Source organism: Pocillopora verrucosa, chromosome 1 (assembly GCF_036669915.1).
Source record: "Pocillopora verrucosa isolate sample1 chromosome 1, ASM3666991v2, whole genome shotgun sequence".
Taxonomy (NCBI): domain Eukaryota; kingdom Metazoa; phylum Cnidaria; class Anthozoa; order Scleractinia; family Pocilloporidae; genus Pocillopora; species Pocillopora verrucosa.
Genome location: NC_089312.1, coordinates 25496649 through 25514196, shown reverse-complemented (window position 1 = coordinate 25514196; position 17548 = coordinate 25496649). Strand labels below are relative to the sequence as shown.

The window sequence follows — 17548 nt, the reverse complement described above, 5'->3', positions numbered from 1 at the left end:
ACGATCGCGCACATTCAAACTTTATATCCTTGTGTCTTCCGTTTTTGCAAACCTCGCCAGATGATCAAAGTGTGGGATGGGCATGCAGCTAAAGTAGGCAAATGATTTCCCTTCTCAGCATAAAGATTTCATAAAAATTCTCTTTTATTTAATTCATTTTTTCAGGCTTTGCTTTGACGTGTTTCCAGTGCAAGGGCTTAGAACAGTACTGCCTACAAGAAAAGCTCCGGCGCAACCGAACCCAAGACGCTTGCAATCAGTACATGGACAGATGCATCATTAAAACCTTCATGCTTGATATTGGGGTAATCGAGATGACCAGAGGCTGTGGAAGGGAAATTGAGTGTAGATTAGCAGCACAAGATTGTAGGAGGAAGAGGAGTGCTCACCATAGATGCCATGTGACCTGCTGCCAAGGAGATTATTGTAACGGGAGCAATCAAATCATTTGTAAATTGCATGTTAATGTAATATTTCTCATGTACAGTTTTCTATCTGTAGTAATGAATCTACAGTAATTCAACGTTTCACTCTTTAACTTCTATGTGTGACCAAGAAAAAATTTCTCCTTACAATATCAAGCAGACAAGTGATGAGAATACAGAAAAATATTTTAACGAAGGTCAGGAGCTCATAATGGGCTCCTGTTAGGGTATCATTAGTTGATCCAATACCAAATTCTCCAAACTATTACAAGAACTATATGGCAGACAGTAAGGATAATTACTTATGAGATCTTGGGAGTTAAAGGATTAACATAAAGACCAACGGTGTCAACAATTCCATGTTTAATGACAGTATTTCAAGGATAAGGAACATTTAAACAATGAAAGAGTAAGACACCGTCAGTCAAAAGTAACCAGTCATTATTTATCGCCGAAGGGGTGTTGAAGGATTTTGGTTGTGTTACCATAACATTTGCCTGTCCCCCCCCCCATGAGGCTCTGTGATATTGTTTTGACCTCCTCCCCTCCCCCCTCATTAGAAGTTAGTTGGCGGTCAATTTTTCTATGGTCCTCCTTTTAGTGACGCATGAGGGGTTCCCCGTCAATCTACCTGTAAACCGTGTGATCCCCTTAAATTCCTTCACCCCCTCCCCTCCCCTCTCATTAGAAGTTAGTTGGCGGTCAATTTTTCTATGGTCCTCCTTTTAGTGACGCATGAGTGGTTCCCCATCAATCTACCTGTAAACCGTGTGATCCCCTTAAATTCTTCCACCCCCCCTCCCCTCCCATCCTCTGGTGATAATAATAATTGGTGACTGGCCCCTAAGTATCATTCTATGACTATCTATATATCAAAAGCGAGATTTTTCCCTTCCTGTCTTAACCTGTTCTTCATGCGGTCGTCAAATGCGATCGGCGTAAATACAAGCGTCAACAGACGTATATTTTGAAACGCAGCTTTACCTTGATCTTGTTCACAACTGAAAACATCGATCAGTCTCTAGAAAGATGTCCGTCAACAAGTTTCAGTTCTTTAACTCCCATAAGACAGAATTTCTCCTTACAATGTCAATACAATATCAACTAGGCAAGTGATAAGAATAAAGTAAAATATCACAACCACGGGATTATTAGTTGATCCAATACCAAATTCCCCGAACTAACATCACAGAAATTGTATCATCGGCTGTAAGGAGAATAACTGATCAAATATTGGAAGTGAAAGGATTAAGCAGGCAGTGTGCTGCTATTTGATTGGTTGAATTCAAAGGATACACTTTTGGAAGAAACAAAACATTAATGTTTATTTTTCTTAACACTAGTAATAATAGTCAAACTTTACTCTGTGTTATTTTCAAACCAAACCTAGCTAAAGATTGACATCAAATCGTAATTTGATCACTAGTATGTATTTCGCTCATATTTTGTAAAATCGAAATGAACAATCTCCTCAATAAAAAGCCCATCTGACTAGTTTGGTGCAAATTTGTACACATTCAGGGAAACAATACTATAATATACACTCTATTCTTAAATGATCAACTCAGGTCACTTTATCAGCTTGTTCAGACGAGAAATTTCTATAAAATATTCCCTAAATTTAATTTGGCGCCAGACGCAAACACAGCCCATTACTTAAGTACACAAAGTAAAAAACCAAAGCACGCCGAGTAAAACTCAGTGTCACTCTATTTACATTTAAATCCTACACATCAAGTTCACGAACAGAAGCCCTGACATCATCACAAGATGTGCTGGAGAGACACGTGGCCCAGGATTGCACCAGTCCCCTTTACAGCACCATGCATGACAAATCTTCTCGGTCTGAAGACCTCCCTTGGTCGCGCGCTCGCTTCCCCCGCAGCGAGATGTTTCTCTGTTGCAGATCCTATCACTTGCACACCGTTTATTAAAGATCTTTCTTCCATCTTGCTCCAGGAACACTGTGAGGCAGTTATCATAATCTCGCGGGCATCTCACTGTGTACTTTGCAATATCCGAGTGCATCATAGCCAGACTGCATTGTTCATTGTTCCCATCGCATTTATAGCATCTTGCCTGGCGTCTGTAGGCTTCAGAGAGTCAAACAAAATAGAACGAAAGTAAAAGTGATTCGATTATCACTGTGGGAAATGATGGTGCCCTTCTCACTACTATGCAGGAACTAACAAGCACATTTGTTTCGTTGTTCTTATAGAAATTTCTTACGCGCTTCCAGTTTGACAGGCCTGCATACCATAGTACACCTTACACATTATCTATTCTGGTCTTAATGATGGCTCCTATTACGAGTGGAGTGTGGGGTACTTATTCAATTTTGAGAGAAGAGCGGGAGCTTAAATTTAAGCACAACCTTTGTTTGTTACAAGACGCTGGCTCGAGTATATCTTGTATTTGTAAATTAAAAATGTAAACATGTATTCTGTGACTATGACATCTAATCCTGAGTTACGTTCGAACAAAAGTAAACTAAATTATACTCATTCACACCAGAAAAACATGTTTAGACAAACCGGGTTTCACTGAATGAAAATCAGCCACAGTGAACTGATAAAAACAAAAATTTCCATAGGATTCAAATAATTTTCAACGCGTTACATTTGAAGTCGACAAACATCAGTTTAAGTAGCTTCTAACACCGTGTTTAATAAAACAGCTTTGAAACATGTTTAAGCTTTGGTGTGAATGGGGTTAATGACATCCAATCCTAAGCTAAGTTTGCGCAAAAATAACCTAAAAATAAGAAAGTGATTCAAACTCTAAATTCTAGACTTCGTCAAATGACAAAGAAGATATGGACTAAGTTCGATCACGAGGACAGAGTTCTCCCACGACAACGACAGAAATATGTATATTGTTCAGTCAAAAATTTCGACTCTCAGTAGAATCAATAATTCTACCTTAAAAGCCAATTGAGATGAGCCCAAATTTCCTCTCAACACATGCTTGCGTGCATTTGTCCGCGAGAAGAAAACAAATTATATGGTAGTTTTACTTACCAACAGCTACTGGCATTAAAAATATCAGGAAATGAAGGAGATGATTCTTCATCATCGCTAAATGAAAGCCGGAGAATGTGATACTTGTCTCCCTTGGAGGGCGGAGAGTTCAAGTCCAGAAAATATGACGCAAAGATCGTCGCTGGGTTTTCATGAAATTTCTGCTCGTACGAGGCTTGACAAAATTTGCATGGAGAACAAGGTGTTCTCCATGCGTTAGTTCTATAAATTCATAATTCATAAGCCAAAATCAAATAAGCAAACTAAATGACATTTGCATGTCTGCGCAGTACTTCAAAATGATGACAAGAAATCAATCAAAAATATGGGCCTTAAGGGGGCATTACGTTTGGTTCATAGTAAGATTTTGGTAGCTTACTTAAAAAATCATATTTAGTCAACAATGCAATCAAATCAGCTCAAACTTGGTAAGAAGTACACCCAGGCAATTGCCTACCACATGGCATGTTTAAAGTTAACATATTGTTTCATATCAAACTCATGGGGTACAAATAGTCTTAACATGAATGTAGTGACTACGCCCAGTTCAACACCCCACTCAAATCGAGTGTAATTTTCGAATGTTTTACCATCGTGCGGATTCTCTACGGAAAAAGCATTCAATGTACCTCTGAAATATTAAACTATAATATTGTGGCTTTCTGTTTCGCTAATTTTCTAACTTGAAGGTAAAGTTTTTCCCTCGTCATTTTTACCTTTTCTCCGAGCGGTTGCGTGAAATTAACAAGGCGTTTTTGATCAAAACACGATCGAGCAAAGGGTCTCGGGCGATATCTCTTTTACGCAGGCGCAAATTAAAATAAAAAAGAGGAACAAATTTCCTTTGTTTTGATATGTAAAGTGTCGAACAAAAAGCAGATTTACGCTCGTCAAATGGCGTTTCAAAACAGCTTTATCTTCCTCCTTTTGATTTTTTCCTGTTTTTTTAAGCGTGAAAGCAGTAGGAGAGGGATCGGGAAACTCAGAAAGCGCTTCGGGAATTAATCTGCCATCGTTTATTTACAAGATAAACAGGCAAGATTTGTGAAGTTCGTTGAAATATGAAGTCTAAATAAATGCCCTTTTTAAGCTTGTTTGCTGGATTTTTCGTAAACTTCCCTGATTAATTTTTCGTTTCAGCTTACTAATCTATACTATTTCAAAGCAATGTAAAGACAAAGACGGAGAACCATGAGTCGTTCCTTTCAACAATCGTAAACAAAGTGTTTGAGCAATCAGATATACGAGGTGTAATAATCAATAGCTGCATATCAGAAGTCTTCAGAAAGAAAGTATTCTGTCTTCAGAAAGCTGTCAAGAAAGCTAGTAATCGTGGAGGAAGGCATCTAAATGCACTTCTTAGCAAGTTGGAAACGGTTCCTCGGTATCAATTTAATATCATATAAATCTCAATATTATACAGTTTTGTATCTTTCTTCCGTGAATTCGCCTTTCTAACGAGGGTGTATGTTGAGTATTTATTGCAAAATCGCTTTGTTTTTTTAATTTCCCTCTTTGGCCTGTCCGCAAGCGCATTACGTGGGGTAAGTGGTCGTGTACACCTGGAACCGAGAAAAACAAATGTTCGTCGCACTGGGCAAAGAGTTTGATATGTTTTACGTTAATAATTAACTAGTTACTGTAAAGGGCTATTTTGAGGGTCAAATCGGGGCCCGTCACTTTTTTGTCATTTCCTTTTAAAATAATCACCTAATTTTTGGTACAATAGAGCATTATCCAATGGACTGCAACCTCATCGAGAGTTATCGCCCTTTGACCATTTTGGTTGTCATGGTAACCAATTAGATTTTGCAAAAGACAAGTTATTTTTCAAACCAGTTGTATGTTAGAAAAAGAAATTTTGCTCAACTAGGTTGCAGATAATTACATAACAATCTTTGTACCAAATTTGGTGTCAATAGCTGAAATACTCTTCGAGAAATTTGAGGGGCCAACAAAAATTACCCTGAAAAAAGCTATTTTCGGAAAATTGCAATTAAAACTTTAGTTTTTTCTAAATGTCACTTGTAAGGCTAAAGACTCCATAAAATGGCCTTTTGTGCATCACAGCACACCTACTTGAAGGTATGCTTAGGTTCTTTGGTTCTTTCTCTTTTAACCCACTCTGAAGAGCTGTGTTTCGTCGAAACCTCCAGCTTCGTAGGCTATGCCTTCCTGGGTTACACACAGCTCTTCTTCTCTCTGCTTAGCTTGTCTTCATGCAAGTCTACATTGTTTGTGTTTTTCTTAAGCTCTGTGCTATGCTTACTGAATTCTTCCACTGTCTCGCTGTCTTCCTTCCTTCCAATTGTGTTTTTTACAATGTTGAAGGAATGAAACGTGACAAAACGATTAGATTGGGTTACCTGTGGTCGCCACGACAACCAAAAACTCACAATGTACTAGCCTTCAAAAGCGGCTGTTTTTTAGCGGCGCATGAATAAATAAGCGTAAAAAACATATATTGTCTGAGACTAGATGGATTCCAGAATCATTTAAGAGGAAATAAAAAAAAGGGTGAAATTTTCAATTTTTCTTCAAAATCCAACCGTAATCCCCCCTTAAACTAATGGGCAACACATGAAGGAAATCAAGTCAAAGGAAATGTAGTTCAGACTGGCTGGTTAAAGTTAAAGCTTTTGTTTGTGCCTAACTCTGGCTTATAGAGAGTACAATAAAGGTAAAAAGTTTTTCTTTGAATACGAGCAAAGAAATTAGTTTCCTAAGCTTGAGCTGGTTTCATATACTCCTTCAACAGATCGAGTTCTCACTGAGGTATTCAAATTTACATTGTAAACTACACAGTTTTAAGATTTATAAAAGCGTTTTGCGTTACTTAACTTGTCTAACTTCGATCTAGTTTCTCTGTTCTAAAAGGGCTGACTGTTGTTACTCATAAAACAAGGCGGTTTCAAAATGTCAAAGTTTTCTCTATGGTTACCAGTGGTGTTACTGTACGAAACGTAAATGGCTTATCTAAATTGGGATTCCTGTGGCTAAATTCAATGTTACCGCAATTATGTTATTAGTAATGGTCTTGGCTTCCCCTGGGAAAATTCAACTTGTTTTTTGTGCATGCTTGTTTTACACATTTAAAACATAATTTTCAATATTCGAAAGTTATCAGTTAACTTGATTGATGACGATCGCTGTTACAGGATATCAACAAGGGCTACCCAATCATGCCCAAGTGTACAGCTCAACTCTTACAGTGAAGGATGCGCAAAAAAGTGGTGCGACAAACCTGAACAGAACGTGAATTACCAAGCACGCAGAAAAGATTCTGAAGGCAAATGCGAGATGTCCTGTTGACAGATGACATGTTATGTTGGCTCCATTTCGTGTTGGGGTCAGCTTGTTTTCTCTGCTAGCATGCGCAATTTCACATGCTGTTTATTATCTGATATATTGAAGGAAGGGCAGCTCTGATAGTAACATTTCGAGACTTGAATATCTCATTAAGATGCCCTTTTCGTGTTTTCGTTTTATTTTTTCTTTGATCATTTTGTAATTTCCTAGTCTCATATTTTTTATCACGTCCACAATGTGAAAGGTACCTAATTTGCAACCTCTGGATTTACATGCGACTAACAGTGAGATACAAAGTGTCCGTGACCAAGATCATGAAATAAATTTAAACTTAATCATGTTCTATTACGCCTGATTTTACTTCAACTTTTGTAAAATGCTTGTAGGATCAAACGAACCAGTTGCCCTTTACGTTGACGCATCAATTAAGGGCTTGGATGTAGCTTTGTTCCAAAACAACAAGCCAATAGCCTTTGCATCGAAAGCACTTACCCCTGCGGAGACCAGATATGCCACTATTGAACGAGAGCTATTAGCAGTGGTCTATGACTGCGAAAAGTTCCACTCGTACCTCTACGGAAGATCGATTGTGGTCAAAACAGACCATCCCCTCCTAGAACAGATCCACAAAAGGAACCTGATGCAAGTACCTCCAAGTCTTCAAAGAATGATGTTGTATCTACAACTCTACGACTGCGTTGTTAAATACCTTCCAGGAGGAGAAATGGTCACAGCTGACACCCTGTCACGCCTTTCACCGTTGGATGACTTTGAAGTACCAGATATGAACGTGAAAATTCACCGCCTAATTAGAATCACCCCAGCTAAAATGGAAGAGTTCAAAGAAGAACTGCAAAAGATGAAACCTTACAGCTTCTATCCCATCAGGTTGTACAAGTTTGGCCCGATAGAATGAGGAAAATTGACCCAGCACTAAAACCGTACTGGCCCCCACGAGATGACATATCAGTGGAAGATGGGCTGATACTTCTTGGAAGCCGTGTTATAGTACCTGAATCCTTGAGAAGGAGCTCATGATGCCATCAGAGATCCCTTCAAGACCGTGGCAAACAGGGAGCGCAGATCTGTTCTATGTACAACAGTCGTGGTTCCTCATAGTTGTCGATTACTAGTCCAAGTTCTTATTTATTAGGAAGCTTCATAACCTCACAACTAGAGCCATCTATGCACAAGATCCCGTGAGAAAGACGTGGAATCCTACTAGAATCATAGATCAGGGAGATACGCCCCGCTCATATATTATAGAAACTGAAATTGGTGCTAAACTACGAAGAAATAGGATCCATCTTAGACCAAACAATGCTTCCAACAACCTAGCAAAAAACTTGTCGAGTTGCATTCCTCAAGGAAGTATAGCTTCACAATCCTCGAGCGCCAATCCACAATGTTCCACCTTAACAGAAACTGAGAAGGATCCAAGAAAATCTCGCTCGGGATATGAAATTCTTGCACAGGAAAGACTTAACCTCTGACTCTTGCACTAGTAGTTATTATTAGTAGTATGATTATTATACTATATAATCATAGTAGTATGATTAGTACCTTGTATATGTATACAAGATCCTTAGATATTGGCTCGAATATATGCTTTTGTTTGTTTCCGTTTCAATTAACAAAATTTTAAGAGAAGGGGATGTAACATATTAGCACGTGATAATTAGCAGCTATTGTAAGTTATATTTTGTGTACGAATACTTAAGTAAGCTGGCACATTATGCAAAAGCACACAGAGCATACACACGCGGTGTGTCAAGAGTCGAATGTTATATACACTGCAAGGAGTAAACTCCAATGTTGTAAGAGCTTCATGTTTGCAAATGCCCCATCAGGGCCATTAAACTAGGCAGATATTATATATTTTTAATTATAAAACAAAGATTTCAAAGAGAACAGCTGTCTTATCGTTATGATTGATGAAACAAGGATCCAAAGGGCGGTTTGGTACGCAAGGCAAACGAAAAATTATGCAAGGAAAACGCTGCCAGCAAATTCACGTACTTTATAAGAGCCACTTGATCGCGAAATGAACTGAAACAAAAAGCTTTGATCTGTTTTGCTTGACAACAGATTTCGAGCTACGTGCTCAAACTAAGACTGAATTTTGTTTGTATTATAATCTTATCTCCTCTTCAGAATTCTTTAGACAAGTACGAAAATATCCTTTGTGAGGGGAATGGCAAGGGGGAGGGGAGGATATTATCATAGCATACCTGTCCGGGTCCTAAATAAGGACTGGGTTCTTAGCACGTGATTACTAACGCTTTTCAAGTGAAGTGTAATGTCCGCTGACCAGTGAAACACTACTAAAATATGGCGACTGTGGATTTGGGAAAAATTTTGGCAGATTGAGAAACTCGTAACCTTGAACTTTATTACATACGATTGATGACTCTGAAATAACTGTAAACTGCTTGTTCGATACTTAAAGAATGCCTGAACACGTAAAGCACATCGAATGGGAGGACATGGACAAGAGAAAATTCTATTTAATTGGTCCGACATTGTTTCTGGGCATTCGAGCTCTGCTGTATCCGGCGAACCTGGTGAAAACCCGACTTCAAGTTCAGCGCAAGAAAGCTCTATACACGGGATCCTTCGATGCTTTTGTCAAAGTGATACGTTTTGAAGGTGTAAGAGGACTTTATAAAGGATTTCTGGTGAACAGCTTCGGTCTTTTATCAGGACAATTTTACATCACCACTTTAGAATTGATTCGTGCTAGGACGAAAGAATACAGCAATGCCGTTCGAGGGTTCCTGGCCGGCGGTTGTGCCTCATTAGTTGGACAAACGATAACAGTGCCAGTAGATGTTATTTCTCAGAAGCTCATGGTACAGGGTCAGGGTGAAAACACGGCCAAACTCAAGGGAGCATCGACCATCATAAAGGAGATAATAAAATCGGATGGACCGTTAGGGCTTTACAGAGGTTACCTGATCTCTCTAATGACTTATGCACCCAGTAGCGCAATTTGGTGGTCCTCCTACGGTATTTACACAGGACTGGTGGGTAATATTGTTATAACAGGAACACCTCATATGCTTGTTTTGGCAATGGCTGGTACTATGGCAGGGTTTACCACAGCAACGCTTACAAATCCATTGGATATAATGAGAACCAGGTTGCAGGTTTGTTGTTGTTATTTTTTTCTTTATGTGATTGTTCTGCACCCATCTAAGGTGAAATCACACAAGTTCAGAGGCTTTGTTTAAAGCTCATCTGGTTTCTCTGCAGAAAAGGTTATCAAGAGTATAGCCATTCCTCCTGGATCTAATTCTGTTACATCATAGGTAGCCTCTCTTAACTTCTTCAGTTTTTATCGAAAGGGAGAAACCAGATGGAAAAAAGCACCTAGAGCATAGAACAACAAGGAAACTGAATTTATTTTGATAGAGATTGTAATTCAGCAGACCACAAAATTTCTAATGTGAGGAAAAAAGGATACCATTGGAGGAAAAAATAAATGAACCCTAAAATTTAAGCAGACTAATGAATAATTGTAGGATACATGTTATACAGATAAGAATTTGAATGAAAATCTACAGAGGTGACCTCTCACTAGAAGGGAAATTTGGTCTTATAGATAAACAAAGCTTCGTGGTTCTTGTGGTGATAGTAATGTTAACTTGATGCTGATCTGGTGCAGATGACCCTTTGGTTTAAATAAGTTTCCTCTGACACCATATTTTAATATGTATAAGTAATAACATGATTTTGAATGCAATTTTTTGTTAATAAGTGTGAGTAAATTTTTCAAAAACAATTGCAATTTTAAGTCTTTGTAAACTTTATAAGTGTTTATTAACACCAAATTGCAAGAGAAATCATGTCATCACTTGTTAATAATGTACATGGAAAACATTACAGAGTTGAGACAGATGACTTTTGAAAGAGTGTGGGTGCTAATTGTAACTTGCACTCATGTTACAACTTTTCACTTGTGTTATATCATAATGCACTTGTTTTCAGCCAATCAGAAGCATGTTATCTTTTCATGTGTATTATTATATATTTAAACACTGACTGGCATCGCTATGTCTCCCAAGTTTGGCCAAAAAAATAGTTCTATGAAAATATTGTTATTGGTAACAACTGGAGGATTTTTCAGAAGTGTAGACAAGGCTGGCTAAAAAGATTTCCAGTTGACCTGCATCGTCTAATGAGCATCTTGAGTTGATGACTAAAGTTGTAGACCAAAAACCTGCATGGTAATCAAATAAGGTCACTAACTCAGTACTCTCAATAAGTTTGTAAGTAAGAGATTGGGATAGAAAGCACAGTATATGGCTGTAGAAGTCAGAACAGAAATAACTAGCTTCTAGGGTGACTGAGGGCATGCACCTGTGGAAAATTATGTGAATTGTAAAGAGGAATTTTACAGCAGTTTACAAAACTTAAATTCATTTTGGGAAAGTGGGAAAGCTAAATTACAAAATTTAAATGAGCAATTGGAAAGTGGTATATTTTGATCTGTTTCACCACTGTAATTAGTTAGAATATGTAGGCAAATTCATTCCTTTCCAGAAAGAAAAACTCCATAATTTGTAGATCAATGTATTGGTTAGAAGATCTAGTAAGGCTATTTAATTAGTAATAGAGAATGGTGGAAAGTTCCAGGCACTGCCTAACAAAGAAAAAATGTTTAAATGATCTTCCAAAGTAAGCAACTTTGAGGAGCAAAGTACCTCACAGTCTATTGCCAGTAGCCACCTTCTATTAAACCTTTGCCAACTGCAAATTCTTACAGTCCACTGTGCTGGCACTTGTTTTATTAGTGGGGGCAACCTATATGATATACCTGTACTCCTTCTAGCTTGTGCCAATTACCCAAATGTTACTGATTTTTCTATGATTTTATAACTGTAAGAAATCTTGTGCTCTTCAGGTTGGTGGTGGAAAATCAGCATTAGTGTTCCAGATGTTTCGTTCCCTTCTGCACGAGGAAGGACCAAAGGGGCTAACCAAAGGTTTATCAGCCAGAATTCTAGCTATGGTGCCATCAAGTCTAGTGATGGTACTTGGATATGAGACCGTCAAAAGACTTAGTTTGAAAACAGTAGAAAAGGAGTTATATGTGCAAGATGAAGGTTACTTAAAGGCATCATTTTGATAAAACAATTCATGCTTGATTGATGTATGGAAATTTAAGTTAATCTTCACAAGGGAAAGTTTTTGGACAAATTTATATCAAAACAAGATAAAATAAATGTCCCCATTATGGTTATTGTAATGTATACCCCTTTCTAGACATGAGTGAATTTTTAAGCAAGCAAAATGAGCTACCTATGCTCCCCTGTTTTCTCTTGCATCATATTTTTCCTTTCTTGTCATGTTTTTTCATAAATAGTACATGTAATGTCTTCTTGGAATGAAGCAAGGGTTAGATCTGATGACACTGTTTTGGCTTTTATTTGATAAATTCTCCAAAATTGAAATTGTATTAGATAACAGATAACTGTCTAAAGTCAAACCTGTACTCAGTGGTCACCCTTGGGGAATGGCAGGGTAATTGCTTGATACAGGTTGACCACTTAGACTGGTTCCACAGAATAGAGGTATTATCAAAAAAAGCCATTTTATACCATGATTGACCACTTGATCAACAAAAATCCACTCAAAAAAATACTACTAACATTGATTTTGGGAAATAAGCATGGATTACCAGTAAACTTTACTTGAAAGATGATTCTTAAGTAGTTTTATTTTAGTGAAATCCCACTTTTTAATTTAATGTCCAATACAAAAGGAGGACAATAGAAACAGGTTGTAAGGAGTCAGTAGGGGTGACCACTTAACAGAGGTGTAAATTGGATTGTTTAAGGGGAAATTTTCAGAACTTTGAAAACTGACCACTTGATATAGGTTTGACTGTAATTTTTGTTAATGGAGTATTCCAGTAAAGGCACCATTCACTCATCAAATTTGCATGATATACCTACATGCATATGAAGATATTTCCTTCATTTCCCATTTTATCAAATTTCCAGTTGCCCCAATGATAGAAATATTAATATACTTGGCTTTTAGCACATTAAATTAGGGGTCTTAATTGAATACAATTGCATAACTTCCAAAGAAGACAGAATTATACTTGCTTTTTCCAAATCTCCAGATCACTAATCAGTCAAAAAGTAGTTTTAAAAAGCTCTCTGAGTTATTTTCAGACATGTGTCTAACTCAGGCCAATATTTTGAATGATTTTCTATGTAGGATATTCATGGTGGAGTGGAAAGTTGGATATAATGGTTAAAACTTGTAAAAAAAAGGATCACAATGGCAGAAAAATTCCCTGTGTTTGTCATTAAAAATTATTTATTTTGCCGAGTCCAGTAGTCTTTAGCACTTGGGTATATGCAAGAATGTTCTAACATAGGCTTGAGTTCTCCCTCAGTCACTCTGTGGCTGTATTTTTCTTTTTTTTAAAATCTCTTTGCTTGCTTGTTGGATGCTTGAGTGAGACATATGACTTCTTTGTCGTTAGAAACATGTGATGTTACAAATTATTAATTTATTTTATCAGTAAATGACAAATTCAGATACTGACTGGTAAAGGGCTTATTTCCATAAGCCATATATCTTAGCAGTAAATAGCTTGGTGTATTTACCCAGAAGGTCAGTCAGACTAAAATTAGAATGTGTGAGTTACAATAATTTATTTTTTCATCCTTGCCATGAATCATAGTTTTTATGCTAAAATAGCTCTAGTATTCTATCAAGTCTAAGCAATGATTATTTTGTTGTTTATGTTAATCTATTGCCCAATTTTTTTTCTAGTTTTGTCATACAGGTAATTTATTCTGCTGTACCAATGGTGAAGTAATGAGGAAACAAAATAAATTGTAATGAAAATTACTCATTAGTGTTAATCTGATTATAAGGAGGAGGGTTAATGGCATACGTGTAAGAGAGGTGCAAATGAGGCCTGGGCTTATTTATTCTGGGGAGTATTAATTGGCCCGAAGTCGGACAAAAACGAACGACGGTCAATATTGTCAAGTACAGTTCGAGCAAGCGAAGTTAGTTAGTAATTTATTATTTGGCGCTCAGACCAGATGTGTTTGTGTTGAACTACCTGGCTTTCCTGAACAACAATACACGGCTTAGACCATTCGGACCGTTTCCGTGCAAACAGTCCGAATGGAAAACTCCCGAATAAGTAAGAACCAATCAGAACGCCCGGATTTATCTCTGGCCAACTTTCCCATTCCTTGCCATTTAATTAATAAAAGGGTAATTTTGTATTCTCAACTGAGTTGGAAACGTAAATTGACCACCGTAAAGAATTTAAAAGCTGACGTTTCGAGCTTTAGCCCTTTGTCAGAGCGATTGGAGGAATTGTGGGTTGTGTGAGGGGTTGTTATTTCTCCAGGTGTCGTTATCCAGCAGAGGTTGGCTGTATGGGAAAGAAAATTGAACCCTTGGTCATGAGTACGGCCCTTGGCTTTCGGCACCGATGGCTCATATGAATGTTAAATTTTTTTACTCAAAATTTAACCAGTAACCTCTATTTTTATTATTTCATTTCGTATCTTATGATCTGTTGAAAATTTTTTAAAAATTCAGGATAAAAATCAGCTCAATTGCCTTCAAAGTTTAAAATACCTTTTCACTCTGTAGTTATTTCTTGGTGTGTCTCCATCTTTATCTTTACTCTCTTCCTTGTATGGTTCTTTCCAATTGATGTCTGGAAACATGCAAAACTACAAAACCGAATTACCATTTTTGAACCGAATGATCTACCTTCTCATGAGATGAAAGTTTAAAAAAATCGCAGCTTGGCCTAAATGAAAATCAGAAAAATTGGGAACAGCTTTGAGATCATTGAATCGCTTCCATGTAGGCAATTCAAAGCATTAGTTTCGCACCTTCGTCGGACTTATGTTTGTTTTGAATCAAGATATCTTTTCATTAAAGGTGATGTTATAAACTTTGACTTCTAAAACGTTTGGCATGCGGCAATCACCTTCGAAGGCAGCTGAATATGGACCTGCTTTCAATAATTTCTATGGAAAAGGACGCTCGTGTTTCAGCGTGAACATCATGATCTAAAAGCAAATTACACACAATGCTGCGATTGTTTAACATTTGCTTGGAAACCCTGCTGGAAATAACATTACACGTTGTCTGCACACACATTAGAATAGGTTTTGCTGTTTGTAGAGTAGCAAATGATTGGATCAAGATATAGCAGACAAGCCTATATCATTGTAAAAGGTCCTAAAATTTACTTAAATTTACACAGTTGTTTAACTACAAACCACCGTCATTTCTGACGGACTTTATAACTGGAAAAACTCATTGGGGTAATAGAGCTTCGTTGCACAATCAGTGGACAGCTGCGTTTACTATGTGAAATCCTGGATAAAAAAATGTTGACCGATCTCTGAACAAAGTGTATGGTATATATTTGTTCTTCAGATACACAACTCAAACTAAACATTAACCCAGTTACCAGGTAAGGCAATAAATTACGTTGAATTTCTTTTTCTATTTTAAACAGATTCACAGAGCACCAAGTAAGTCAAAGGGTGTAATATAAGGGCCTGAAATTTATCTGTAGTAGACGTTTCACTGATTCAAATCGATTTACTTAACCAATAATTGAGAACTAATCCTTAACCGTTTCTTAGCGGTAGACTTATGAGCTTTTGGGCATGAGTTTGTTTCAATCACTGGCTTTACTTTTGATTCAAAATCTTGACTGTGGTAGATAACACCGGAGCCCTCTATATAACAGTTTAAACGGCGGAATGTGCCTGACATCGGTTAACCGTTTAACTCCCGAGATTTCATTAGTAATTCTCTTTATTGTCTGCCATATGGTTCTTATGATGTTAGTTTGGAGAATTTTGTATTGGATCAACTTATAATCCCCTATAATTAATATTTTCTTTATTCTCATCACTTGTCTACTTGATATTGTCTTGATACTGTTAGGAGAAATTCTGTCTTGGTCACTCATGGGAGTTTAAGGGTTAGGTTACAAAATACGATCACGACTCTATTAATAATGAAAAAGCCAAAGGAAATATTTGTTTAAAGGGATGCTTTCCTGCCCATCCAGCGATTCTACATCGCATCATTTTTCTGTGTTGGTTTCTATTGGTCGGTCAGATTCATGCTTAGTAAGCTTCTCTGTCTCGTTTCTTTTTCAGATCACCGAGTGAAGTCGCATAACAAGTGAAAGGTAAGTTTCTGAAAGCGATCAATCAAGCACACGAATGAACAAAACCGTGAACGAAGGAGCGATCGAACGATCAAATGAACAAGGGAAGGAGTTAATGAGAAGAAGACTTCTAGGGAACGAAGGGCCAGTGAAATGATGGACCGAAGGTTGAACGAGCTCCGTGAACTGACATATGCACTAACACACGAACGAATAGGGCAGAACACACGTACCGACGGACGGACAGAATGGTGGTGGAATATATTCATTTTAAGAAATGCCCAATATTCAACTTAAAGTTGAGGAATGAGATGTAAAGAAAAATCATTCGTCAAAAATATTATTTCCGAAATATCATTTTTCTTTTTCGTACTTCACAGATGAAGTCTGTCCTGATTGCTCTCCTCTGTGGCTTACTTTTCGCTGCCAGCTTTGCCTCTAAAAACCAGGCGTGTTACGACGACTGCAACAAAGAACATATCAAATGTGTAGGGGATTGTGTTAACAATGGAAATAACAACTTTAAGTGTCTTTGGGAATGCAGAAACAACTATTATGCCTGTACAGCGGGCTGTTACCAGCCTCCAAGTCCATAACCGACGTAAATCCGAGTCAAGACATTAATTCAAGGCCGATCAACTTCAGTGTGACATGTGAGGCTACTAAATAAAAAGTGAAATGCATGATTTATGGGAGGAGAGTGTTTTTTCTGACGATGTACAAAGATCATACCTTCATATGACGCTTCATTAAGCTTTAAATTGGCGCGTTGCTTCGTGAATTAGTACTATCTTTATTATCACATAAATAAGACAGTCCATTTGTCTATAACAGAAATCAACCAATCACGTTGCTATATCACCATTCTCCGAGGACCATTATTTTCTCATTGTGACCGCCTGGTCACTAAAATATATTCATTGTTCATCAAAGCTTTCGCGGTCCATCCATTTCAGTCGGTAGTTTGTGGCGGGAGTTTCTCGTCGAAGACGCTCTAAGATAAAGATAAGAGAGCGCTAAGTCTGCGAAGCACAAGGCGATTTGAGGAAATTCACTCTCGTAACGTTATATTTTTATGGGTTAAGTTAGGCCCCTGCTACACTTCTTCGTTTTCGATCAGGAATCATACATTTTGATGTGTTTTCGCCGGTCAACCGCACTAAAACGCTCGAAAACGTTGATGAAAACGGAAAATTTGAATATGCATCGTTTGAAAATGGTGACGAAAATGGTGACGAAAATGGTGACGAAAATGGTGACGAAAATGGTGACGAAAAAATTAACTGATGTGATTGCTCTCATGCATGCGGAATTCCAAGTCCCAGTGGTTTTATCCTTTACGGCCGTTTTGGTGAGGACAAGTGAAGACGCTGCGAAAGCGCTTGTTTGAGTAGAAATATTTTGCTTCGTTTTGAAAATGAAAATGGAGACTTTTTAAAACGTATTAGTGTGGTCAGGGCCTTAGATAGACTCCTCTGTATAGGAAATATACCCGAGAAAAAGTTGGGCTGACTCGAGATCAGGTCAGGTTTCGCTATGGTTATCTTTAGAATTGCCTTGGAGGGGGAAGGGGGGTCTTAAGGGTCATGTGATCAAAATCGTTTTTT

At 37.7% G+C, this 17548-nt stretch overlaps 1 protein-coding gene across 1 annotated transcript; it reads left to right on the top strand.

Moving 5' to 3' along the window:
* The first annotated feature begins 9091 nt into the window (after positions 1 to 9091).
* LOC131796467 (solute carrier family 25 member 44) lies at positions 9092 to 13595 on the top strand. Its single transcript, XM_059114060.2, has 2 exons — positions 9092 to 9903; positions 11661 to 13595. Exons 1-2 carry the CDS (start codon positions 9205 to 9207, stop codon positions 11883 to 11885), a joined length of 924 nt encoding a protein of 307 aa, XP_058970043.1. The 5' UTR covers positions 9092 to 9204; the 3' UTR covers positions 11886 to 13595.
* Positions 13596 to 17548: the final 3953 nt, after the last annotated feature.